This window comes from Phaenicophaeus curvirostris, chromosome 2 (genome assembly GCF_032191515.1).
Source record: "Phaenicophaeus curvirostris isolate KB17595 chromosome 2, BPBGC_Pcur_1.0, whole genome shotgun sequence".
NCBI classification, from domain to species: domain Eukaryota; kingdom Metazoa; phylum Chordata; class Aves; order Cuculiformes; family Cuculidae; genus Phaenicophaeus; species Phaenicophaeus curvirostris.
In genome coordinates, this window is record NC_091393.1 from 106,058,760 (window position 1) to 106,086,308 (window position 27,549).

The window sequence follows — 27,549 nt, forward strand, 5'->3', positions numbered from 1 at the left end:
ACAAATGCAAACAAGCAAAATTACTTTGAACAACCTTGAAGACTTTTCTGCTAGTGTTAAGTGTTATAGACCCCTTTTCTCCCTTGTTTGCTTTTAAACAGTGCTGAAAACTTGAAAATAATTAAAATCCAGTAGAAATCTGAGGCACCTCTACCCAGCAGACCCACCAGAGTTAGTGGCCTTCTTAGTAATTTCAAAACCGTTTTGGTTGGTGCTGGATTATATAAAAAATATATGTGCCATGGTTCATTACTGAAAAATAGAAATGTGTGTTTCAGTAGCCTGAAAGGGATGTGATTTTCTCTTCCAATTAGTGTCACTAATTGATGTGACATTAATTGATGACACTTTGCGGATCACCAGTGGGGATACTGAGCTGGAGGGATTAATTTTATTATTTATTTCTGTCTCTTCTCACTAATATGAGCAATGAAATTTCTTTATCTTTGGCACAGGAGGACCAGTTTTCAAACAGTGGCAATTGATGCAGGCTGTGTGCATTTTTGATGTCCTGTAAGGCTGGATTTTCTAAACTAGCATCCACGCTCTGAAAATCAAATCTCTTTTAACTTAAACTGGGCCTGTGGAAGCTGAAGAACTCAACCTCTGATGTGTTTTGAAATCTTTGAACAAGGCGTATTTAGAGACAAAGATAAAGTTTAATTCAAACATTGTTTATTTAGCTGCTGTGTCTGGTTTGCTTTCTACTGGCAAAGAGAGGGTACAAAAAAGTAAGAGAATGCTGCAAGAGATGAAGTGGCAGCAGATGCAGCCCTTCAAACATAAGTTCAGCAACATTTCACAGAGATGCATGCTAGATAGCAGGAAAGAGATACAGACGTGAAGTTTGCTGTCTGTATTGTGATGTACTGTATTAGGCTTTTTCCATGACTGCAAAACAAGTGTGTATGGGGAGATTGACCTTAGCCCAGGGTCCCCTCCAAGCCTCAGTCTCTCTGTCCTGTCTTCTCTCACTTTTGTGTTTGTGCTTCACAAATTCTCCCCTCCTTCTGCTGCCCTCTCATCATCCTTGGCAGCAAGGATATGGGATTCTCGGAAGCAGTCAATGCTTGCTTAATTCATCTCTCATTCAAGCCAGCACAAGCAGAGTTTGTTCAGCTTTGAAAATTCCCCTGTCCAGTTTCTTCTCCTTTTTGCATCTCTGCTGCTCTGTCCTGCATGTCATCCACTCCTCCTCTGTCCTCATCCAGCACTAAACTGTAGCCTTTTGCAGTGTTGCAGAAGAAGATGAAGGATGAAGTTAGTGAAAAGTGCTTAAGTCAAAGCAGTATAACTGTGAGTTGCAATTCACTCCAGCATTGAACAGTAATTTTTAATCTGTGTAGCTTGATTTGTTACTTACCATTTAAATGCTGTGTTTTTCATTTGAGTTCTAGTTTCTCTGTTTCAGTTTTCCCCAGAAAAAGACAGGCTGCTCTGGGTGGAGTAGGGTGCTGTAAATGCTGGGTCCTGCCAGAGACATTCATGGTTTTCTAAATGCAGTTCCAGTTATTTCTTCTTGTCAAGGGGTCTGGTTGGTGGCCAGATGTCATTCCTCAATATACTGGAGTGAAAAAGGAGTACCTTGACCATCTGGCTTACCTCCTTGTGCTCCGAGGCTATTCTTTTACCCGAGGAAATAAACTAAGCTCAGAAGGCTTTCCTCCATCTAAATTCCAGTAAACCCTTGTGTGAGCTGGGGACGCCTCTTGGAATAATCAGCTGATATGCGCTCAGTTTTATCTCTGTTTGAAATTATACTCAAGAAATAGGTGTTACAAATAGAGCTGAGATGAGAAAACTGAACAGAGATTTAATAACCAGGTAGAACACTGTTTATTGAAGTAACTGAGACTTTTGTAATCTATTTTTATCCTAGTTCTGTCATACACTTCGCTTGCATGCATCTTCATCTTTTAAGCTTTAATTTCGCTGACAACAAGTAATTCAGACTGGAGTCGTAGCTGACCTTTGGCTTTATGATTGCATTCATGAGCTTTTCTTAATTTCTCCTGCTGGATTGTGGAGGAGTTTTGGGAAGTGAGAGCTGGAATGTTGGTTTTCTTCTTCTTTGGCCTGTGCAGTTTTGGGCACCACAGGGTAAAAAGGATATAAAGCTACTGGAGAGTTTCTAGAGGAGGCCACAAAGTTGGTGAAGGGTTTAGAGGACAAACTCTATGAGGAGCAGCTAAAGTCACTTGGTCTGTTCATCCCGGAGAGCAGGAGACTGAGGGGAGACCTCATCATGTTCCAAGGCTTCCTCACAAGAGGAGGAGGAGGAGCAGGCACTGATCTCTTCTCTCTGGCAGCCAATGACAGGATAGAGGCAATGGCAGGAAGATGTGCCAGGAGAGGTTTAGGTTGGATATTGGGAAAAGGTTCTTCGCCCAGAGGGTGATGGAGCAGTGTAACGTTCTCCCCAGGAAAGTCACAGTGTCAAGCCTGACGATATTCCAGAAGCATTTGGACAATGTCCTCAGACACATGGTGTGAATGTTGGGGTTGTCCTATGCAGGGACAGGAGTTCAACTCAATGATTCTTGTGGGTCTCTTCCAACTCAGGATATTCTATGATTCTATGAAACATGTAAAACTGTGGAGAAGTAGTTTAAGAAGAACTTAATGGCAACTCTTGGGACTGTACACTGCTCTTATAGTCCAGGGCACAAAGGTTTATGATGCTGGCAACATTTTCTAGTGACTATACCTACTCTTTCACTGATAGAAGTGTGTTGCAGACTCGAAAGCGAGAAAGTGACAGAGTAATAAGCCAGGCAAGGATCCAGCATTGAGACTTCCACCAAAGACAGAATTTGTCCCAGAAGTCAAGACTGTGGTCTTCATTAGAACACAGAGCTGCTGGCATGGCCATGTGTACATGAAACCCCAGGTATCGGAAGAGCAGAGAGAGGATGCTGGCATTGTTGTTCCCATTTGTCCTACAGAAAGTCAGGCAATCACTGAGCAACTTTGACTGTAGACAGGGCAGGAAGATGGAGTTTCAGGGTAGAGAAGCATCAGTTAGTTCAGAGATGGTGTCTTATGGTCCTCAAAGTTGAGAGGCTGCAGCCTTTCTGTGTGGTCAAGTAAAGTCCTTGCGCACTCCCAGGATAAGGAGGGTGCTCCCCACTGCTAGGCCAGCAGCTCCCTTCCCTGCTGAACAGGCTCCTCTGCTTCTTGCGTCCTTTCTTTGCATTTTTATCAAAGCAATCAAGGAGGATGTTCACCCACTGTAAAAGCAGCAGAGTGCTCCTTTTCCCTCGTATTTTCCTTCTGGGATGTTTGGCACTGGTGGATAACACAATGACTCTGTGATAAAGCAAATTAGAATCCTTTTCAACTCCCCATTTAACATAAGTGGTGTTATCTTGGGAATTGGACCCAGGACTGGTCTGGCCAACATAGAAGTTGCTGTGAGTTTTTTTATGTTAGCATTTCAAAAGCTTCACAGAGTTACATTATAGTAGGCAATCAGAAGAGTTGAAAATGGATTCCTGTTAACATCAAAACAAGTCTAGTTCCACCAAACACCATCACCATTTGAGGTCAAGTTTTCTCTGTCAAAATTCAAACACAAATCAGTACTGTGGAGTTAGCAATATTAGGTTTTTTCTTAAATCGTTTGTAGTATAAAAACAAGGGAATTCACAAAACCTGGTTTTTATGTCTGACAAGAAGGACTGGCCAGTCTGAGGAGACTGGGACATGTGTAGGCTCTGCACGCCTTCCTGTACCCTGTCTACAGCTGTCCTTGAGTTCTGCTGCGAATGCTACCTTGCCTGCAGTCCAGGAGACCTCTGCAAGTGCATGGATTTCAGGGTCCTGCTGCCTTAGCTCTGCAGGAATCTGAGCTAAAAAGACACGCTGATCTGAATAACTCATGGACAATTATGAGTACCAGTTGAGCAGGGAAGTATTTTTGGCTTTGTCCTGAGGTTTGGAGAGTGTCCACTGTTTCCATTCTGAGAATGTCACAGAGACGGATTGCTGCTGCAGTAATGAAAATATCAAGGGCTGCTTAAAAAAGCAAATATTCTTGGGGAAATAATGAAAATAAATTAGGTTGGTCTGCAATGTATGAACCGGGAGCTGGAGGGATGGTTGAACTCTGCAGAGAATGGCTAGCCAGTGGTAAAATTAGGGGGCTGGTAATTGGAAGGAAGCTTTCCTCCCAGTGTGTCCATTAGATCAGAGCTGCTCAGCAATTACTGGCTTAGAGAGAGCTGTATTTTAAAGCCTGGACTTCATTTGGCCTGACCTGTGCTCACATTTTATTTTTCATTTAAGTTCAGTTGAGAGGAGTATTTAGTATTGGTCAAAGGTTCCAGAGGAACCAAGTCCAGAGGAGGCCACAAAAATGATCCAAGGGCTGGAGCAACTCTTCCTACGAGGGCAGGCTGAGGGAGTTAGGGTTGAACCTGGAGAAGAAAAGGCTCTGGGGAGACCTTATATCAGCCTTCTAGTACTGAAAGGGGCTACAGGAAAGCTGAGGGGGGCTCTTTATCAAGGAATGTAGGGACAGGAAGAGGGTAATGGTTTTAAGCTGAAAGAGGAGAGATTTAGGTGAGATATTAGGAAGAAATTTCTTACTATGTGGGTGGTGAGGCACTGACACAGGTTGCCCAGGGAGGTAGTGAAGACCTTATCCCTGGAAATATTCAAGGTCAGGTTGGATGGGGCTCTGAGCAACCTGATCTGGTTAAAGATGTCCCTGTTTCTGCAGGGAGGTTGGACTGGATGAACTGTAAAAGTCCCTTCCAACCCAAATCGTTCTATGAAAGCCCTGAGCAAGCCTGAACACTATTTTGCAGGACTCTGGTGCCTTTGCTGGGAGGTCTTCAGTAATATTATGGTCAGGGAACTGAGCTGTATACTTGAAGCGTCCTGGGAAGTTGGGAGAGCCATGACCCTGGTACATCAACAGCAGGGAGACAGCAGCATGGGGTACAGAAGGAAGTATCTCTGTCTGTTCCCTAGCATTCGGTCCAGGACATCCTACTGTGCTGTTAGTCCTAGCACAGCAGCCTTCAGCTGATGTTAACTGTCTGCCAGCTTTCCAGGAAGGCTGCACAGGCTGCAGTGGCTTCTCATGTAGGAATCTGTCTAAAATATCAGCTGTTGCAGGGTGGTTCAGCATGCTAGGAGGGAACATGGGATCAGGGACTCCTGCTGTGCTGTCACGAGATAGTCCCTCATGCATTTGCCTGGCTGTTCAGCAGCCAGCCTCACCTGTCTTTTACCTGCATAGTGAGGCTATCTCAGCTGGAGCAGGAGGATGCTCCAGCCAGCATGGAGAGCTTTCCATTTGCTGTGATTTTTCATGCCTCTGCAGCTCTCTGACCCCAGCTCCTCACGAAACATCCAGAGATGTTTGGACCTTGCTGCCACCAATGTTTTTGTTCTCTCTGGGGACCATAAAGTGGAAATAAGAGTGATTGACTCACAGGTTCATATCTGAGTTTGCCAGGTGCTCACTGAGCAAGCAGCAAGGGGGAAAAGCATACCCTGTGATCTCTGCTGTATTTGATTTGCAGCTAATGATTATTAGCTTCTGATTGACTGATTTGCTCATTGCAGATAGGATGTAATAGTGCTGAAAATAAGAGGACTTTTGTGAAAATTGACTTGCAGGTCTTGATGGTCAGGCAGTTCCTTTCTTTGTAAACACTGCTGGGAGATGGCAGTAATTATCTTAAGAAATTCCATCCTGCCTTATATCTTCATTACAACTGCTGTAGGACTGATACACTTAACAGTGCGAGAGGGAGAAAGTGTGTGCAGAATATTAAACACGCAGTTGCTATTTCCCACCTTCTGTCATGACCTTTCAAACAGCACAAAGTCTGCAGCCTCTGAATCACAGACATCGTATTTAGAGCTCCCTTTGCTGTTTTTCCTGGTGGCCAAGCACTGCCAGGTGCTGCAGGATGCCTTGCAATGGGGAGCACCTGCATGCAACCCCAAGGGGCTGCCTCTGGAGCTGGCAGGAGCCAGCAGAAATGCTGCCATCCCTTCTGGCAGGATTTGTCTTCTTCAGTGACAGGAAAGATTGTGAGTCCAGTTCATGGGACATTTTACTGAGCAGGTGAGGGAGATTGGGTTGAGATGAAAATAACTCAGAGAAGGTGTGAAATGCATTGGAAGAAGATCCCCAAACAGCCAGACATGTGGAAGGATGCTGAAGGAAGGAAAATTTAGATGAGATCATAGGAGGAGATGTTTTCCAGTGAGGGTGGTGAGCTACTGGCACAGGTTGCCCAGAGAATTTGTGGCTGCCCCCACCCTGGAGGTGTTCAAGGCCAGGTTGGATGAGACTTTGAGCAACCTGATGCAGTGGGAGGTGTTCCTGCCGATGACAGGGAGTGTTAGAAATGGGATGATCTTTAAGGTCTCTTCCAACAGAAGCTATTCTAGGATTCTATCATTCTATGAAGACCACAGCCAGGAAGCTGCAACTGCGACTGCAGAAAAACGTCCCATTGGTGAGGACTGGGAGCCTTCAGTGTTTGAGGACTAATGGGAGGCCTCTGAGATTCTGCTGGACCTGCTTGGTGGATCCTCTATTTGAATTAGAGTGGGTTAATATGCCACCAGGAACTCACCATCTTCTAAACCGTAGCACAGCCTGGATATGGGATTTCTAGCCAATGCCTCTTAGCTCAGGCGCAACCCCATGTTTTGCCAATGATGTTTGAGGAAATTAAGCCACCAAGTACTGCTGGGCAGGCTAATGAATGGTTTGCAGTGGCAAACAAAACAAGTAGATACTGGTAAGCATTGTGAGCGACTAAGCAAATGATTAACACTAGGGCAAAAAGAAGAGCTAAACAGAGGAAAAGCATCAAAACAGAGTGACAGGTGAACAAGGTAGGTATGAGTAAGAAAAAAATGCCATGCAACAGCTCAGTAAGACTCTACCTGTGACATTTGTGGGATCCTTCTTTCTGAAGGATTTCAGCCTTGTGCAGTCCCACATGCATTTATTCTCCAGTGCTGCTGCTGGGTAAAATAATCTTTAATCTCCTGTACAAGGAAGGAGAGCACTTAATTAACTCACCCAAGCTTAGACCATAGGGCTGGGTGGAGAACAAGGATTGTATTGCTTCAGTCCCAGGCTGAACACCCCACCCTCCAGGTTAGCTCTCTTGTTTAGTATAACATATGCGGATATGTCTCCCAGGAAACGTGCAAAGGCTGTGCGGTAGCTTCTCGCTGAAAGTCATAAATGGATCTACAGCCTAATTTAATATAGAGATGAATACAAATAAAGCAGCGTCACTCTCTCACGTTAATATATAATGCTACATTGGTATCACAACCATGCAGGATGAGCAGCAGGTGGCAGGATCCTTGTAATTACCTAAGCTGAGCGAGGAGTTCTTAAAATAATAAACAGCAAAGTTAAAAAGCAGAGCCTGTGACTTGTCAAGGGAAACTGAGAAGCTCTGAGAGATCAATACTTGTCAGGGCTGTACCAGAGAGCGAGGCCCTCGACAGATTCACCAAAGGCAGCCAGAGATATTCAGCTTCTGAGAAGTCAGGATTTTCTAGGATGCTGTCAAGACAGCCAGAAAGATTTTGGCTTTTCTTGCTTTTCCATACAGATTGACAGATGCCAGAGCAGCAGAAAATCTGAGTGGTCTTTTTAACTTCTCTGGTTTGAGCTGCTGTATTATGAGGGGCGTTTCAGCTTGGTGCGTTGGTCTTGGGACAGGAGAGGGTCTCTCAAGATGTGGAGTGTCCAGAGCAGTCTGCTGTGGCCACCAGCCCAGTGACTTACCTGCCTCGCAGCGTGCTCACAAGTTGTCTCTGGAAGCATGAGCTGACTCTGAGGTCAGACACCAACTCCAGGCCTGGACCAGTTTCCAAAGTCTCAGAGACTTGTCTGCCATAGCCTGACACATGGAAACAACTCATCAACTGCATGTATATCCAGATGCAGAAGGGGTCTGAGGAGTGGGACCAGGAGTGAGCCGTGGTATACAGTGCTCCTCTGCTTGTACTGGAGGAAGCTTGGTGGTGTGTTGGGTGAGGGAAGTTGGATGCTGTCACCTAGTGTGAGATGTACATGCCCAGGAAGATGCCAAAGCTAAGTAGCAGGAGGGCTTTGTCTATGTGAAAGGGGCACCATCTCTGGCAGACAGCAGCCCTGGCTGGTTGATACTGGGCTTTGTAATGATGTAAAGGCTTCAAGGAACTGCCCCAGAGGCTCGTTCATATTCAAAAAATGCTCCATGATTTTTAAGGAACTGCACAAATCCCTTTATTTCTGTCTTGTTCACATACATATTTCCTTAACTGCTATGGCTTTTCAGATTTGAATGAACCTTAGACTGTGTTTAACCAAGTAAAAAGAAGTGGAACCTATTAAATTTTACCTGAGCCTGGTGAAGTAGATTTTCTTATTTCTACCCAGCACTGACATGGATGACAGACTGCTCATATCTTTAATTTTGCAAATAAAACACAGTTCTATCTTTAACATAAATGTCTGGTACAGAAGGATCCGTCTTTATAGGCAGGTTTTCCTTTGTCACGTGAAGTAATTTCCCTCTCTCCCAAGTACCTGGTGGAGAAAGTGGCTTAGTCATTTTGTGGAAGATATTTTAATTTTCTACTTGGCTTGGCTGAGCAGCTGTGACTTCAGGATGATTAGTTGAATTTGCATAAGGTCATTAAGATCCAATAACGATGTTTATTGCTAAGACATCTGCCATTTATATTCATCCAGAGCAAGTAAAATTAAACCTCAACTAATATCGCTGTTATTGCCAATGCTGTTAATGGCAAGCGAAGATTTCACTGTGGGCTGTGGGTAATTCTCTTCCTGAAACTCTTGACCTACTGGAGTGATGGTAGGCTGTGTGAGCACAGCAGGCTCTCTTTAAATAACTGCTGATTTGGTTGTTACTAGGGTTGTGTTTGGACACAGGAGGGATTGGGATCCACACAATGTGGATCCCAGTTCTGGAACTATGCATGTGTTGTATCTGGATAGGTGAACAGCAAAATATGTATGCATCCTGAAGCTTCTCTCTTCCTAGTTCTGCTTAGCTGTGGCTTGGATACTTCAGCTGGTAGGCTCTGCTGCAACCTGTCTCTTTATTGACTTGCAGCAATGCTTGGATTTGGTTGCTGTGTGGTAAAAAACAGGCCTTTGCCAAGGACTGAAAAGTAAAGAAGTGCTATTACCCTCAGGATGAGAGCTGGTACCTGAGGCCCTTTTTATTTTTCATAGAATCATGGAATGGTTTGAGTTGGAAGGAACCTTAGAGAATATCCAGTTCCAACCCTCCTGCTGCAGGCAGGGACACCTTCCACTGCATCAGGCTGCTCAAAGCCTCATTCAGCCTGGCCTTGAACACTTCTATGGATGGGGCATCCATGACTTCTCTGGACAACCTGCTCCAAGTGCCTCACCACCCTCAAACACATTTTTTGTGTAATTGCAGATATGTTAGATATATATTAACTGCGCATTACTGCCAGTCTGACTTCCCTGAAAATCGGTCCTCGATCTCTACCTGAGTTCAGTATTTACTGTAACATTGGCCAACAGTTACTTGCTTATCTTACTTTGATATAAGATCCTGTTATATAATCGCAGGGCTGATTTGGACCTGTGTCAAGGATTTGGTGAATGGCAGTGTCAGAAAAATAACATGTTCAGAATGGGACCCTACCATGCTTTAAGACCTGCCCCTAAGCTCCAAGGGCCGCTCCTGCAAGCCAGGAGTAGTGTGTGAGGAGGTTCCCACTGCTTCTTGCTGATTGAAGAGTCTGACACGGAATGCTGCCGGCTCGTTGTGATGTTTCAGGGTGCCTGCAAGGTATCACAGTGAGCAAGAGTTTTGTCAGTCAGCACAGATGAGCATTCAAAACCGTAAGAGAGCTTCCCTAATTGCTTCTGCGCAGTCCACATCAAAGAGGAAGCAGGAAGACTGACCAAGATTCTTTGCTTCTGGGTGCCTTTTGACGAGCTCTTAATGAGAATTTAAATGTATTAAATGAAAACTTGAGGGAGCGGCATCTGCTGTGAATCCACCTAGTTGCCTGCCTGCTCCTTTCACCCCCAGCCTGGCAGAGCCTGCCAGCGGTACATATTTCTATCTCTGAGGAGGGGGAAAAACAATAGCAGGGAAAAGGGGCTTGTGTTTGCTGCCCGTGTGCTTAACCTGTCTTGCAGCATTGCCAGATAAGGCTGTCTCAATTTACAGTCATCTTTCAGGCTGTAGCTGACCATTGAAAGAAAATGCTGCTTCTCCAGAAAAGAGATTTGTGTCTCTCAGTACAGCCTCATTCAAATTTTGTGGTGTAAAATTCTAGAGCAGTGATTAATTTCGAAGCACCTTGGGACCTCAAAATAGCGACCATGGTCAGTCACTAAGGAACACTTGCTTGTGGTGCAGGGCTGTCGGAGATATATTTGTATTCATAGAATCATAGAATAACCAGGTTGGAAGAGACCCACCGGATCATCAAGTCCAACCATTCCTATCAAACACTAAACCATGTCCCTTAGCACCTCATCCACCCGTGCCTTAAACACCTCCAGGGAAAGTGTCAACCACCTCCCTGGGTAGCCTGTTCCAGTGCCCAATGACCCTTTCTGTGAAAAATCTTTTCCTAATGTCCAGCCTAAATCTCCCCTGGCGGAGCTTGAGGCCATAACCACGTCTAATGAATTAGAGACATTCTGTTGCTTCCCTTTAAAACTCATGAAAACTGTTCATCTTTACCTGAAAACACATGCTGCTGAACAACGATTTCTATGTCAAGATCAAACATCGATGAACCAAACTACACACAAGCAGTCAATAACACCATGTGCACGTCAGCAGGGAAGAAGATGCTTCCAGCTGTGAAGAAATGAGCACTGGATTCACCGTTGATGCATCACTGTTGATCTCTATAGAGTCTTAAGGCTAATTGCCATGGGGATTGTCTTTAATCTTTTGACACCCTTGCCTAAGCATTCCTGCCTCTCCACATTAACAAATTAAGTTATTAGCTCTTAATACCTGAAAATCTGGACCTTCTGTGCCAAGATTAGGGAGATTGCTTCCAATGCTTAGCATTTCCAGGCAGTGTTTGTAGCTGATTATTCAGCCCAAAAATGTCAAGCAAAGAATGGGCCATGAGAGGAGTATAAGCCCTGGAGCAATCCATAATCAAAAAGATCCCTCAAGAACATGGATGTATTTAGGTAACATTCAGCATGCTTTCCCTGGGAAAATACCCAGCAGTGCATACTGTTCTGGACTGCCTCACATCTTTGTTGGCAGCAGCTCAAACATCCTTACTGAGGTAGCAGCAGCCACATTGCGTCACACGCTTCATCTCAGGCCCACTAGCATAATCTACATTGAATATTAGGAAAAATTTCTTTACTGCAAGAGTGGTGAAGCACTGGAACAGACTGCCCAGGAAGGTGATAAGAGTCACCATCCCTCAAGGTGTTCAAAAAATGTGTAGACATGGCACTTTGGGACATAATTTAGTAGGCATGGCAGTGTTGGGCCAACAGTTGAACTGAATGATCTTAGAGGTGTTTTCCAACTCTAATGATTCTGTAACAGGGAGAGCGGGTGAGTAGCTGGCTTTAAAACAGCCAGCTGAGAAAAGAGCTTCCGTACTTCTAAGGGGACAGAAATAATATGGAAGAGCAGAAGAGGTGCCAGTATCTGATTGTGTGTGCTGCGTGGAGCTGCTGCTTCAGGAGTTAAGAACCACAGAAATCAGACTGGAACTGATAAAACCTTGGGTTTTCAGTTCTCCAGCCTTCCAAAAAAAAAGGAAATAAGGGTTCTGAGTAGTAAATGTTTTCCGTAAGAGTTTGCAGGGCAGAAATTTACCAGTGAGAACCCCAATATCTACTATAGGTCATTTTACCCATAGGAATAACGCTGTGGGGTGCAGGTCAGCCTGCACTGTGGGTCCTCATTTGTGTCAGACTCATAAGGCTCTTGGTTAAGCCTGGACTAAAGAGCTCGTCCTTTCACCTCTGGGGATGCCGGATTTAGTCCCTGGTGTTGTAAAGAGTGGGGTAATGGTCACTTGCCTGGAGTCTGAATTTGGGTACTGCCTTCAGAGGAAACATGTAACCTGAAAGTTGATGGTTTTACAGTTGCCTCCTTATGCTCGGCTCCCAAAGGATCAGCTCTCCACTAAGTTACAGTATTGCTGATTTAACACTCAAATTTGATCATGTTTTTATCCAGGCTGATTGCTTCCCTGCTTTCATTTCTGCCTTAGTCTGCTAAACTGTAATTAAGTGGTTTCCAGTGCAGTGATGCGCAGAGTCCTTGGATGCTGCAAAACTATATGGCACAAATTAGGCATTCAAGGTCTTAGCAGTTATAACTAGACTACACAATTCTTGTCAGCTTGCTGAAAGTACTGTCGTTTCCCTCAATGTTAATTAGCTCCTTTTACCCTCGGTGTGTGCTTACCTTCTGTGCATGGCTTTCCTGTATCAGATCGTGCTTCCCAGTGATCAAATGGTTCAAGAACTAAAGTTAAATGACTCGTGCCCTAAGAAGAGCTGAGATTTAGTTGCCCGTTAGTTCCCACATCAGGGAGGCCTACTAGGATGTCAGTGAAATACAAGTACAGGCTGAGAGAGTTGGTCTTGTTCAGCCTAGAGAAAAGAGCAGCCTTCCAGTACTGAAAGGGGCTACAGGAAAGCTGGGAAGGGGCCCTTTATCAGAGAATGCAGGGACAAGACAAAGGGGGATGGTTTTAAGCTGAAAGAGGGGAGAGGTAGATGAGATCTTAGAAGAAATGTTTGTACTGTGAGGGTGGTGAGACACTGGCAGAGGTTGCCCAGAGAAGTCATGGATGCTCCGTCCCTGGAGGTGTTCAGGACCAGGTTGGATGAGGCTGTCAGCAACCTGATGCAGTGGAAGGTATCCCTTCCCGTAGCTGGAGGGTTGGAACTGGATGATCTTTAAAGTCCCTTCCAACCCAAACCATTCTATGATTCTAATATTTTATGAAATGTGATCAGCCTTCACAAGTCCCAGGCACGAGCACGTTCCCTTCAATCCAATCTAAAAATCAAGGCAAGAGTCCTTGTGATTCCTACAGTATCGAGCTCTGTGATTTTTGTGCACTTGTTTACTACTAGACAGCTGCATTTAAACGTCTGGATCTTAATCTCATCACTCATGTATCTTAAGGAAAATTACCTCAAAAAATATTGCAGGCTATCTTCAAGATTATTGTAGGCTGTCAGAGAGCTAGTTTCACTCATAGTAAGCAGGACATCTTGCTTTCAGAGCTATGCTCTGCTGCATGATGACACCACTCATACCCAGGAGAGAGTTTATTCAATAGAATAGCAACAGTTGCCAGCAAGGTTGTTCATATGGGATTTGTCATTTTTTTTCAGAAATTTAACTTTTATTATGCAGAGCTTAAGTTTACAACTATAAAATCCCCACCAGCATCCATGCTGATAAAAGAGCATAGGACCTTAAGGATCATTATAAAAGCGGAGTGGAATAATGTCAAATTATTTTATAAACTCTCTTACAAAAGTTCCTTAGTCAAAATAAAGGGGCTCACTATCCATAAGATGTGAGATTTAATAATATATTTAGTATTCTCCGAATAGAATTATGAATCCAACTCCAAGTTTCTACCTTTGGAAATTTCCATCATAAACCATCTCCATTCATCTATCCCTATATGTGTTAAAATGTATTGTCAGCTCTTACAAATCTAATTTGACTCAAGGACTTAATAGGCCTGCTTTCTTAGTTTAAATAGGGGTTTCTTACATATCAGTGGTTGCATAAAGGGACCTTACACCAGGCATAAATTACATCCACTTCAGGCCATAGTATTAATAGGCTGTGGAGATTTTTAAGTATAATGGTCACTGTCTTTTTACCACATTTGTTTTGCTAGCAGTTCTGGAAAATTCCAGTAAGAGTTAATATGCAGAAAAATCTGGGAAACTATTTTTGCTAACACTCTGAAATAGGACCTTTTTTCAGATATCATAGACATGAAAATTAAGTTACGGTTTGTTTGAGAGAATTCATGCACAAGCATGACTGGAGGATGTGGTCAGAAAATTCATTTATTCATTCAGTGGCCAGATCCAAAGCAGTGTAAATTAGCTATCTCCCGTCTGCCTCCTTGTGCTTTGCACCTGTGAAGGATTATAGCAGCCTTCCAGTATTTAAAGGGGCCCTACAGGATTTTAAGATGAAAGAGGGGAGATTAAGATTAGATATTAGGAAGAAATGTTTTCCTGTGAGGGTAGTGAGGCTCTAGCACAGGTTGCCCAGAGAAGTGGTGGATGCCCCATTCCTGGAGGTGTTCAGGGACAGTTTTGAGCAGCCTGATGCAGTGGAAGGTGTTCCTGCCCATGGCAGGAGTGTTGGAACTGGATGATCTTTAATGTCACTTCTAACCCAAACCATTCAATTAATCTATGAAGGATGTGACTCAGTGTTTTAAATGCACTCCAGAAATGGGAAATAAAGAGTTGGAGAAGCTTCTGCTGAGGGGACTTCCTAGGGCTGCAAAAACTATAATCATACTGAAGATGTTACCACTACGTGACTGCTTTTAAATTGCCCTTTTTAAATAATGTTAATGAAGTTAAAGGTTAATTTATTCACTGGTATTTTTTTCTTCTAAGATCTGAATTGCAGTCTCATTCAGCCTACAATGATGATTCCTTCTAATTTTCACGGCTTTGGAAGGTGTCAAGTGAAATGAGCTGCGCAGCAATCCCATTTTATACTTTGTTGCATATAAATTCCTAGGGTTTGTTCTCAACACTTTGCTGGAGCATTAACTTCATCTTTGTCCCAAAACTTGAGCAAAAGCACAAAGAGCTGTAATGATACCTGTCAGTGTGGTGGGTGAAGCTGTGGCTCTGCCAAGGTTCAGACTAACAGCGTACCTGGGGATCTGGCTGCCCTGTGTTGTCAAACTATTGTCTTGCAGTGCAGCTTCTGTTGCCCAAGTTATCCTCCCTTGAATGAGTCAATGTGGGTCAAGTTGACATTCATCCAGCAGTCTAAAATTCATCAAAATCCAGTGTAGGAGATGCCAGCAGCTGGACTCGCAGTGGACATAGGCACATGGTGGTAGGAAAAGAACAGGGAGGGCCCAAGTTGCTAGGCTGTGTCTGGTGGTGCTCACCTGCCTGCTGGACCGTTGATACCTTGCAGTCTTGCTCAGCACTTGAAGCTGGTTTTCTCTCTCAAGGAAAGCAGGATAGTCCAAGATTGTGGAAAATTAATACAAATGCGAACTGCAGGATGAGTGGAAGGAGCAGTCACATCCTGTCCCAGAGACCCAACCAGGGCTTTTCATTGCCTGTGACCTTTCTTGATCAAGACTCATCGCTGAGTATCAGCACTGGAACAGAAGGGTCCTGCTGGTAAAGCTGAGCCTGTTCCCACTGCCCTGACAGTAGCAGCTCTCGCAGCCTTCTCCACAGCAGTCCAGCCTGTGCCAGCCTGTGGTTCAGCCACCGCCAGCTGCAGTGCACAGCCAGACCTGGGGGACACTTCAGCCTGCAGGGACCAGTACTGCAGCAGACTCTGTGGTGTGTCTACGGGAGGGATTTCAGGGAGAAAAGGATATCACATAGTCCAATGAGCTCGTGGGAAACTTCTCTGTCATCCGTAAATACTTAGACTCATAGAATGTCCTGAGTTGGAAGGGACCCACAAGGTTCATCAAGTCCAACTCCTGTCCCTGCATAGGACAATCCAACAGTCACTCCATGTGTCTGAGGGCATTGTCCAAATGCTTCTGGAATATTGTCAGGCTTAGCACCGTGACTGCTTCCCTGGGCAGCCTGTGCCAGTGCTCCACCACCCTCTGGGTGAAGAACCTTTTCCTAACATCCAACCTAAACCTCCCCTGGCACATCTTCCTGCCATTGCCTCTATCCTATCATTGGTCGCCAGAGAGAAGAAATCAGTGTGTGCTCCTCCTTCTCCCCTTGTGAGGAAGCTGTGGAACACAATGAGGTCTCCCCTCGGTCTCCTGTTCTCCAGGATGAACAGAACAAGTGACTTTAGCTGCTCCTCATAGAGTTTGTCCTCTAAATGAACTTTGTGGCCTCCTCTGGAAACTCTCCAGTAGCTTTATATCCTTTTTATACACTTGGGTTTTGATTCCCTTTTCTATGGCTTCGACAACACTGGTGTGATTTATCACATCTGTGACTTTGTGTGGAAATCGTCTGCTGCCTGTGACCTTATACCTTTTATTTTTCAGATTTGGCCACTCCCCATCTTCCTAGTGACTGTTCCTTGAGCAACTGCAGCTCGGGTCTCCTTTTCGTGTCCTAACATACAAGAGAACAGCTTGCACAGAATGATGGGCTTCACTTTGGCACACACTGTTAGCATGGTGGTCATGCTAGTGAGATCCTGGCTGACATACTCTCTTTGCCTGTTTTGCAGGTCGTTGCACTGTCGTCGTGGAGTCTCTTGAGAGATTCAATCTACTATACACTGTCTGTTGTTGCACTCATTGTGGTAAGTTTTTGAAGGTTATTGTTCTGTGGGAGACCACATGTTTACTGGCACTGCTTTCTGTAAAGGGAACTATGGCTAAGATCCTAGCTGCAGGACTTGCATGGTTTTCTGCTTGTGGGAGAATGTACTTCAATCTCCCTGGTTCTGTAGAAAAGCCATGGCCCAAGGGCAGGAGACTGAGGGGTGTCTAGGGAGCCCAGAGTGATAGCTGAGGAAGGGTGTGGTGCTCCAGCTCAGGTGCAGAGTGCAGAGCTGAAGCCTCATATGGCAGCCTCACTGCCAGCTCTTGAGAGAATGTGTCAGTCAGTCCTCTCCTGACAGGAACCCTCACAGCTTCCTAAAAATGGTCGAACTGACCAGTACAGAAGCAGTGTTTGTTCCCAGAGGAAAGAGTTCCTCAACAGCTACAAAATATTAGTTTTTCAACACATAATTGGGATGTGTCTTGTTCATCTCACACACTAGCAGCAAATCCTCTAATGAAGGCTAGAGTTTCAGTAATTCTTAGTGCTGCTCCTATTCTACCTTTCATCAAGCGCAGTAACTCCTCCATTCTCTTAGAATCAGGCTATACAGTGAAAAATACACATGAAGTGTTTAGATCATAGAACTATGGAATGTTTTGAGTTAGAAAGGATCTTTTAGCCCATTTAGTTCCAATGCCCCTGCCATGGACAGGGTCACCTTCCACTGGATCAGGTTGCTCAAAGCCTCAGCCAACCTAGCCCTGAATACCTCCAGGGATGGGGCATCTACCCCTTCTCTGGGCAGCCTGTGCCAGTGACTCACAGTGAAAAGTTTTTTGTAATATCTAATCTGAATCTCTCTTCTTTCAGCTTAAAACCGTTCCCCCTCGTCCTATCACTACACTAACACTTGCATTACTGAAGTTTGCGCTGCTTTCATTAGTTGCAGTTTCAGCGGTGTGTTTTGGTTTGCCTCCATCCTGCACATGCTTGTACACATGCCTCTACATACTCTGTAGATGCAAAGGTCTATATCTGTCTAATCTCAGAGGATTTGCTTCAACTTCTTTGTACTTTTATTCCCCACACTGCAAGGTCAGCCTTTTTGCACCTGATAAAAAATAACTTTTCTACATAATTATTAGCCATGAGCTGCAAAACAAAAAAAAATATTTTTTTTCTTTGACAGCTTGACAGCAACCTCATACCAAAAAGAGTTCCTAAACAATAAACTTGGCCAATCCCACTAATTGTAATAAACTATATTAGCCAGGCTTAAAGACATCCAGCAGGCAGTTCCTTAGTTTACTCCATGGGAAGCACAGATGTGGGAAGCCTCCTGACATTTAGCCTCCTGTGCTTTGGATTGGGTATTTCATTTACTGCATGGTGGCAGACAAGTTAGAAATCTGTTGAACCTGTCATGTGTTCTTAAATTCTTAAAACAAGGCAAGTTTTTTTTCATGGCTGCTTCATCCATGTGGTGGTCAGTTGCTTCAGGATGCGGAGAACCATTCTCTAATCTATCTGATCCAGTGCACCCCTGAAATTCCTAGCTACATATCCTACGTAATAAGAAAGTTGTATGGCTCATTGAACAGACACCTCTGTTACCCTCAAGGCTTTAGGATAGGATGAGGGTTAATGCTTTTAGTTTGAAAGACGGGAGATTTAGATGAGATGTTAGGTAGAGATTTTTTACTGTGAGGGTGGTGAGGCACTGGCACAGGTTGCCTAAAGAAGTCGTGGATGCTCAGTCCCAGGCTGGAAGAGGCTATGAGCAACTTGATCCAGTGGAAAGTGTTCCTGCCCATGGCAGGGGGGGTTGAAACTGGATGATCTTTAAGGTCCCTTCCAACCCAAACCATTCTATGATTCTATGGATTTTCTCCTATACTGTATTTCTGTATAAGCAGTTCTTCATCATTACAGAACTGCAGAAGTCCTTTTCTTTTGGGAATGTACACCATAATATCAGGATGCTGTTATTTTTTTCCTAAGCCTCGGGTTAGCTTCTCGCCAGATATATGCCCACACTTATGTTCATAGAATCATAGAATGGTTTGAGTTGGAAAGAAACTTAAAGGTCATCCTGTTCCAACACCCCTGCCATGGGCAGGGACACCTTTCACTGGTTTCAGGTTGTTCAGAGCCCCATCTAACCTGGGCTTGAACAGCTGTGAGGTTTAAGGTCTTCCTTGCAGCCAGGGCAGAAGGCATTGGCAGAACTCTTACGCCCACGTTGAAGCACTACATGGCTAATTGTGGCTTGGGAGATGTGGAGCACGTCCCACTTCTCTTCAGTGTTACTTCACAGCAATCATTGCAAATGACTTTTAAACACCTGTTAGGGGAAAAAAAAAAAAAAGGAAGATAAGAGGAAGGTAAAGCATTGTAAATGGTTAGAGATTTTGCTTCCAGCTGATTTACCAACTCTTTTTTATGCAATATTGGTCCCCAGTTGATAGCAAATTAGGATTTCTCCTTTCAGGGTCAAACATTGGTTCAGTTTAAGAAGTTTCTCCTCCTTTTCATTCATCCAGGGACCATGGGCTTCACAGTGGCTTGGAACTTTCCTGTCCTTTTAAGGCAGAATCAAATTTAGGTGACAGGACGTTGTTATTCCAATACTGACTCTACAGTCCTGGATGGCTTGGCTGGGAGACAAGCCACAGGCTCCATGCGGAGCGTAGCCAGACCTGAGTGTGGCTCCCCCTTTGTTAGACTTCAGTGCTTCTTAAATTTTGAAAGGAGCTTAAATGCTTTGCCTTATAGGGATAACTTGCCATATCAGGGCACTGAGAGTTAGCTGCAGCTGAAATACAATCATCCTTCTTGAGGGATGATGTTGTTTGTAGAAGGTTGCTCTCACAGTATTTTCAACAGCAGCTTGTGGTGCTCTATTATAAGTTACACTCCGCTGTTGTCTACACTAATCATAAATACATCAGAGGGGAATAAATACATTCCTGCCAATGCTGGGGTTCAGCAACTTTAAAAAGCTTGATATTCTGCCTGGTAAATCAATGTGACTTTGTCTCCTTCCATTTCCACTAGCAAAAAAAATTGCAGTGCTGCAGTAATAAATTGCAAAGCAGGATAAACTCACCTGTTCAGTGCTCCAGGCTATTCAATAAGAATGAGCGAAGTCTAAATCGCAGAGATTTGAAGTGGATAAACAGCACTTACCATCCTTAACCTCACCTTGATTCCGACCTGTGTTTGTTTTCTTAACCTTAAAATAATATTACAAAGTTGCCTTGTCTTCTCATAGACCTTGGCAAAACTGTTCCTCCTTATTTCCCTTGAAAGGAAAAAGATGCCTCTGTGTCTTAACTTGAAGGGATGTGGTCAGAGTCATTAGTGACAGAAGTGGGATGGGTGCTATTTTTAATCACAAAGGTCAATGCACATGCTTTCGTGTCCCATCACACCAAAACATTGTAACCTAAAACAGGCCTTGTCGGATTTGATCACGGTGACTGGAAGCTGGAATTATAACACACATAACATTTTGTGGCCATGTTTTCTTCCAGTAGCCAGTGTAACTACTGTTTGTCGCTGGCTGTCACACAGGAGTTGCTATTTACAGGCTGTGTAGCTGAAGGGAAGTGTTTCACTGTGCTTTTGAAGGCTCATTCCCTTTCCCTCTCTTCTTCAAAGCACTGCTTTGGTTGTGTTTCCCTAGTGCAAACAGGGCATTTCTGCCTCTCCACACAGCCTTGGGCTGAAAGCAGGTGCATGTGCTTTGGAAAGAGGAATGGAAAGGGTTGCTGACAAGGGTTGCTCTGTGCAAGCCCGGCTCCTGGAGAGGACCCATGCTGCTACAAAGGGTTGGTACTCCTGGACACCCTGCAGCCAGCCATGGCACGTGGGTCATGGCTCTATGAGCGACAGCCGAGACCAGCAGTGAGAGCAGCTCTCCTCCAGTGTTTGAGGAGGAAAGAGAAGCAGAGGCAGAGGGGTGTTGCTGGCAGGGGAGAATGGCAGCTCCCTGTGCTCCCAGCATGGTGGCTGGTGGTGGTGGAGCGTGGAGTGGGGATGGGCCCAGCTGTGGAGCACTGCAGCCATCTGCCAGTCCCCTCTCCACATCTGCCTCTTCAGAGTCTCCCAGAACCCAGCCACAGGCAGGCAAACACTGTGCACCTCTTTCACATGGAGTTGTTTCTTCTCCAACACGCACCATTTACACACACAGGAAGAGACACAGCTTCTTCCCACATCTGCAGGTGTGCTAAAGTGACTCTCAGGGAAGATAAATTCAGCTAGTGTGGTGTTCACATAGTTTTTAGCCAGCAAAATTGCACAGGAGCTGCAGTACTGGCTGTAAATCTGCGTACTGATTGCCCAGCTACCACAAGAACAGGTCAGGGGAAGGAGCCGTGGCTCTGGTGAGACCAGCCAAGTGGCTGAGAGGCAGGTACAGCTCCTTCACTTCTTACAGCTTACTTATGTTTTCACAGAATCATAGAATGGTTTGGAAGGGACCTTAAGATCATCCAGTTCCAACCCCCCTGCCATGGGCAGGGGCACCCCCTGCTGGATCAGGTTGCCCAAAGCCTCATCCAACCTGGCCTTGAAAACCTTCAGGGATGGGGCAGCCATGACTTCTTTCTTTCCCTATAGCCACTTCTGCTTTGCTGCTGCAATAACCCCAGCCATCTGGGTATTTGGGAAGGAATACGAGTCTGACTTTATGAGGTGAGAGGAAGTGAGGGATGAGAGGTTCAAAGACTGGGCAGGAGGCTAGTGCCAAAACACACCAGAGCTTAATCCCATTGCCCTGAGCCCTGGGTTGCTGTGCCCGCTCTGTTCCCTGCTCAAGTGATGAGCTGTTTTCAGGTGTGATTTCTTGTATAACATGCCTGTTTTTAAACCTTTTTCCCACAGTTTATTTATGATGAAAAAGTTTCCTGGTAAGTATATCCGGCCGTGAATCCCTTTTCTTTTCGTTTTTTCTAGTTATATCACAAAAGCTGCAGTAAGTAGGGTTCATCAGCAGAAGAGGGAAAAGCTAAAAAATTCTGCAGGGTGATTCAGGCATCAGTTTTCTGCTGCCCAGGGATGGCAGTGTGCTCAGCGGAGGGAGAGATCAGTGCCTGTGTGCCAGAGATCTCTGCCACGCAGGAGCAGAAAGGGTCAGCCAAGCAGCCATAAATAATTGTATTCCAATATTTGGATTTTTAATAATTTAAAAAACAAAAGCTCCTAAGGCAATGTTAAAGAGTAAATGACCAGTTTAAAGAAAGAGAAATATATATTTACTAATGTCCCCATGAATGTACTTAAATGTACTGCAATAGGTATGGTAAGCTAGGAGGGCTTCAAACCCTTTTAAAAGCATGCTTTCAGTTGTTTTGCTTTCATGGTTTTGCGTTCAGCACCTCTCGGGGCTTGTAGAGTGACAGCGGTAGCTTTGATTTCACTCTCAGCCAGTATTATTTAGATTACAAGCACTAGGGGGAGTCGGGCTTTTTGGGTTGCATGTTTTCTTAAACTTTTTCTCACTGGGGGATTTATGTTTCATTTCAGAGAGGGATTTCTGAAACACTGAGTTTTGCAATGGCTTGTTTTTATTTGTTTTGTTTTGGTTTTTTTTAACTAGAATTGACTCGAGGCCAAATTGTATTTGACTGTGCCCTTCAACTAAAACACATCAGTGTGGAAGTTGAGTGTTGAACTGCTAGGAGCAGGGAATGAGATATTGATATGGTTAGTGCAATATCTCAAAGTCCTTAAAGAGAAAATGGGCCATGAGTTTTAGAATATAGGAGTCTGATAATGGATGATTCCCACAAGGACTAGCAGCTTGCCCTAGGGAACTATTCAGAATACAGCATTTTGGTCAATCAAAAGATTACCTAGAAACCAGTTGTAAAAGTCATATTCTATTTTGATTTCATACAAATTTCATTAGTTTGACACAGAAAGAGTAGATAAAACTCCTGACAATATCTAATCAGCAGTGTAATTGCAGCCTGCTGCATCCTAAGTGGTTCTTTAGCATCAGTAGCAAAAGAGCAGCTGCCCCTTGTTCGGGTTATCTCAGCATGCTCAGTGTGCTTTAGCATGCTCAGAAAACCCAATGACCTGCTTTACACCCATGCAGGATGGCTGTTCCTCTCCCTCTGCCATAATCCCCTCTAGGTATTGTCCTTACAGAGGTGTCAGTGTTCCTTTGGTGTGTGATTTGTTCACTGAATTGCTGGGTTTAGTCACTTGTTCTTAGTTGTCAGGTTGATTTGGTCCAGTTAAACCAGAGCAGAGGTCAAGAAAACCAAAGAAGCATCACACATGGTGTGTATGAGCCATTTCTTTATGTGTCCCAGTTTTTAGAGGTGTGTTAAGACAGCCCAAGAAGGTCAAGCCTTTCCATTTGTGGGGTGATGGACAGGGTAGTGGCTGAACTCTAGAAGCTGACTACCATGCCCTGCTCTGATGTGTTTTCTGTGTCACTCTTGTTTGCAGGTGGGAGTCCTTAGTCTTAGTGCTGATGTATGTCATCTACATCTTTATCATGAAGTAAGTCAAACGTATCCCTCAGCTTGTTTTAATTGTTAAGGTTCACTGCTCCAGTGCTTTTCCAGAGGTTGTAAAGGTAATTAAAGAGAGCTACAGGCCGTGGACAGGGCTTTCATTGCATCACCCAGATTGCACACCAGTAGCACCTCCAATAGCAGGAGTTAAAGCACCTTGCTCTGTGGTGTACTTACCTGTAATTTATCCTGATGAGGCAGGAAGGGGCTGCTTATCCCTATGTGCAGATCCAAGGATCAGACATGTAAAGGTGGATGATGCTTTATGGATCTCACTCTGTGTGAACCAGCCAAGGCTAACACAGCAAGTCTGTGGCAGAGCAAAGAACCAAATCAATCTCTGAGTGCCACCAAAGGAGCCTGCTCTGACTTCACTTCAGCGTCCCTACTGAGACATAAGCACGGAGAAGATTCCAGTCTATTTTATGTGGGTGCAAAACTCCATAGCAATTTGTTCTTGCTCGCTTGGAGACCCATGATAAAACTACAGCACAATCAGCATTAATTTTCTGAGCATCTGACCCATGTAACTTCTTTCACACAAGTTCATGCTAGCAAAGCTCATGTGTTCTGCTCTTTGGTTCCCCTCCTCCTGTTTTTAAAAGCCAGTGGAAAGGAAACCCAGATTTAAACTGGAACATTCAACAAAACCTACCAGCTGCCAAGCTCACCAGTGGTCTTGTCTCAACATGTAAGAGTAGAGATTTTGTTTTGAAATGATGAATAGTGTAAATATTGTGAGAGCAATTCTCAGTGAGAACAGCAAAACACTCAGGCTGGTTTGAAGGGAACACGAGTCAGAATTCATCTCACTTCTGATTATTAGAAACTTTTTCTTTAACATGGAGGGTAGCTTCACCTTTGCAACAGTTAACAGAACACCAAGGTAATGTCTGAACCAAGAACAATTTTTTTGTCTGAAAGCAATGCTGTGGTGCGAACAGATGTTTTAGAACTGTTCGGATGTAGTTGGGGAGGTTGTCAGCTTGGTTAGGGACCTCAGCCATATGTTCACAGTTGTCTACCCTTGCCTTTGAGTATCGTGATGAGATCTTTGGCTTATGTTTGTGTCAGCTTCTGGCTACTCTAAATAAAATAAGATGATCTTCCCACATGCCTCAAAGTTGTAAAAGAACTTAGCGTATGGTCCTGTGTTTCTGGTTTTCACAGGTAAAACAATACTTGTGCTCAGGTGTGATTCTGTGCTAAAAAATAAATGTGGATGATGACAAGTAATCATTTGCTATACAGTGGATTAATTACACATAGTACACAAGCATACACGGCATTCAGGATTCCTGTCTTATATCTTTCATAGCCTTCTGGATATGGAGGGGTTGCATTATATACAATTTACTTAGAGCTCTGGCATACTGTGGCTAGATTTCCTTAAAACTAGAGAGGTTTTCTTCCCTTCCTTAGTTGGATCACACAAGATATGGGCCTAGGAAACGAAGAGTGTCAAGAAATCCACATAGAAGGAATGAGGGTATATCTAGTATTTGTTTCATTTGTGCAGGTACAACTCAACCATACATCATTGCTTTGAAAGGAAGACAAAAAACTCTGCTAATATGGTGAATGGTTTAGCAAGTAACACGGAAATGGACGATAACAGCAACTGTGATGCCACAGTGGTATTACTAAAGAAAGGTAACTGTTCCAGTAAGTCACCCTGCTTGCTTGCATCATTCTGTATGTTTACAAGTTTGTCTGCTAGTCAGTACAATGGGGGCTGCTTCTGTCTTATCAGCCATGAAATAGGCGGGGAGATGGCTGTTCTGTAACCCTTCTGCAAGAAACCTAGATGGTTGTAGCCATGCCGTTGTAAGTCCTCCTGTGGGCGCTGTTATTCTGCACTGAAGATGCCCATTTACATCTAGTACCTCCAGTTAAATGTAACTCCATTCCAAAGTAACATAAATTAAGCAGGGAGAAAAAGCTCTACTTACACTAGTGCACACAGTTCACTGGGGAGGGTGGGGACTCTGTTGGTCTAGGTAGCGTACTCTTACTACACATGCTGTCTTGAATGTGCACAGCTTTTCCGTACAAGTGATCTTATAGTGGATTTCATTTGGCTGAAATCTGCTTTCATTTGACTTTAGTCACAATCATGTATAAAAATGAAGGTATTTCTTGAACTTAACAAAAATTCACCCACTCCACCAACAGTAGCTTAATGTGTGCTTTTCGTAGAATTATAGTCCTAGAATGGTTTGGGTTGAAAGGGACCTCAAAGATCATCCAGTTCCAAACCCCTGCCATGGACAGGGACACCTTCTGCTGCATCAGGTTGTCCAAAGCCTCATTCACTTTGGCCGTGAACACTCTTAGGGATGGGGCATCCATGATTTCTCTGAGCAACCTGTGCCAGTGCCTCACTGTCCTCACAGGAAAACATTCCTTCCTAGTACCTAATCTAAATCTCCCCTCTTTGAGCTCAGAACTATTCCCCCTCATCCTGTCCCTGCACTCCTTGATTAAGAGCCCCCTCCCCAGCTTTCCTGTAGCCCCTTTCACAACTGTAAGGCTTCTCTAAGGTCTCTCCAGAGCCTTCTCTAGGCTGAACAACCCCAACTCTCTCAGCCTGCCTATGTATGGGAGGTGCTCCAGCCCTCAGATTATCTTTGTGGCATCCTCTGGACTTGCTCCAACACATCTATGTCTTTCCTGTGTTGACATTTGCAATCATGTGCTAAACTGTATTTACAGAGCATAATTTTTTTATCTTTGCAAGTCAGCAAGCATGTGCAGCAACTGCTTGGGATTTATATGCACCTATCCACGGGAACAATGCATACCCCCAGTCATTAATTTAACTTGAGAGGAGCTGTAACTCATCTAAAACAGTCCTGGCCTCTTGCTACAGATGGGCTGCCCTTTTTTGTTTCACTGGACTGAAAACAAAAATTAACCAAAATGGTTCTCTCTTTTCCTGTAAACCGCAATTGAAAGACATTATGTACAGTAAGCAAATAACCATGAAATATAGAGGGGTTTATTTGCTGACCTCAAACACTTTGAATCTACCAGAGGCCCACTATGGTGTTACTTCCCTTATTGCTGAGGGAAGGCTTTTCTGAGTGCTCTGTGCTCTGGTTTGGGGAAGTTGCTTTTGTGGGAACAGCTCTCTGTAGCACGGGGCTTTCAACAGCGAAACTGTGCTGGCAAGATGACTGTACTGTACCAGGAAAGCTAAACTGGTAAAACTCAGTAAGTATAAACTCAGGCCTTATTCATCTAGGTTTATCCAGTGGCCTCAGGATTACACATGAATGACGCAGTTCTGATTCAGAGAATCACAGAATAGTTTGGGTCGGAAGAGACCTTAAAGATCATCTAGTTCCAACTCCCTTGCCATGGGCAGGGACATATCCCACTAGATCAGGCTACTCAAAGCCTGATCCAGCTTGGCCTTGAACACCTCCAGGGATGGGGCAGCCACGGCTTTCCTGGGCAACCTGTGCCAGTGCCTCACCACCCTCATGGTGAAGAAATTCTATCTTATGTCAAGTCTAAATCTACCCCTCTCCAGTTTATACCTATTGCCCCTAGTCCTATCACTATAAGCTTTTCTAAACAGTACCTCCCCAACTGATTGTGGGATTTGGTTTAAATCTCCCCAGAATGCATCTATGCATGACACTGCTCAGTTGCTGGTAAATTTTTGATTTGGACACTTGCAGTTACTCAAAGTGGCTGAGGAAAGAAGATGGAAGGATTGCTTCATTTTCATGCACGTGTTTCCCATATTTCCTTGGCAGTGGGCCATCAGGGGCCCAGACACGCGAGTGGCACTGCTCTGCACACCCACCAGTAGCATGGGGACACGAACAGCCCAGACATTCCCATTTGTTTTCCGAGGCCTTTTCTGAACAGAGAATCAAGAAGAATCAAAACAGAAGGATTTTTCTGTTTGGGGCATTTCTCCCGAGTGCCATGCTGGAAATGCCAGCATAGAAAAAGTCACAAGGAAAAATTTTCTGGCTGTTTAGATTTTTTTTTTTTAATACGGATGACCCCACATATCTACCCCAATCCATGGAAAAATTCTCAGTCCGAAAAAAAGTGACACTAAGGCCAAGGAGATACTCTTCCATAAGGCAACAGTGATGGTAATAAATAGTAATACCATGAAACCTTTGCCAGTGTTCAGTATTGATTTTAATAAACCAATGCAGAGATGTGCTGGGGAAGGACTCAGGTTTCCCTGCTGCCAAGTCTCAGTCCTGGCTGGGAATTCACAGCCTGAGATAGCATCCAGGTACAGAAGGATGGATACTGTGCCACCCTAGTAGTCATGGGCACTGTGCTCCAGCTGAAACGTGATTCTGGTACTGCCCCTATCTCCTTATGCCTTTGTTCCTGTGCTGTGGGTCACACCTCACGGGCTGGCATGTGCGCTTGCTGCCGGGTTTAACAGCACTTCCCCAGCCTTGAGCTGTGAGCCCAGGATGGAGGAACATGGTGCCTTGGTGCACCACAGGAACACAGTGACAATTTCCTCACCCTTGTGTCCAGTTAACA

General features: G+C 44.4%; 1 protein-coding gene across 3 annotated transcripts in view; it reads left to right on the forward strand.

The window, feature by feature from the left end:
• The window catches only part of SLC24A3 (solute carrier family 24 member 3), a 209,137-nt gene that overhangs the window by 145,025 nt on the left and 36,563 nt on the right, over window positions 1-27,549 (forward strand). For 2 of the 3 annotated variants that reach the window (XM_069850350.1, XM_069850348.1), the window contains exons 7-10: window positions 16,443-16,517; window positions 21,374-21,399; window positions 22,952-23,005; window positions 24,539-24,684. In XM_069850350.1, coding sequence (XP_069706451.1) covers window positions 16,443-16,517; window positions 21,374-21,399; window positions 22,952-23,005; window positions 24,539-24,684 — 301 coding nt within the window. The remainder of the gene's footprint in view (window positions 1-16,442; window positions 16,518-21,373; window positions 21,400-22,951; window positions 23,006-24,538; window positions 24,685-27,549) is intronic. The other variant, XM_069850349.1, reaches the window with a different exon arrangement.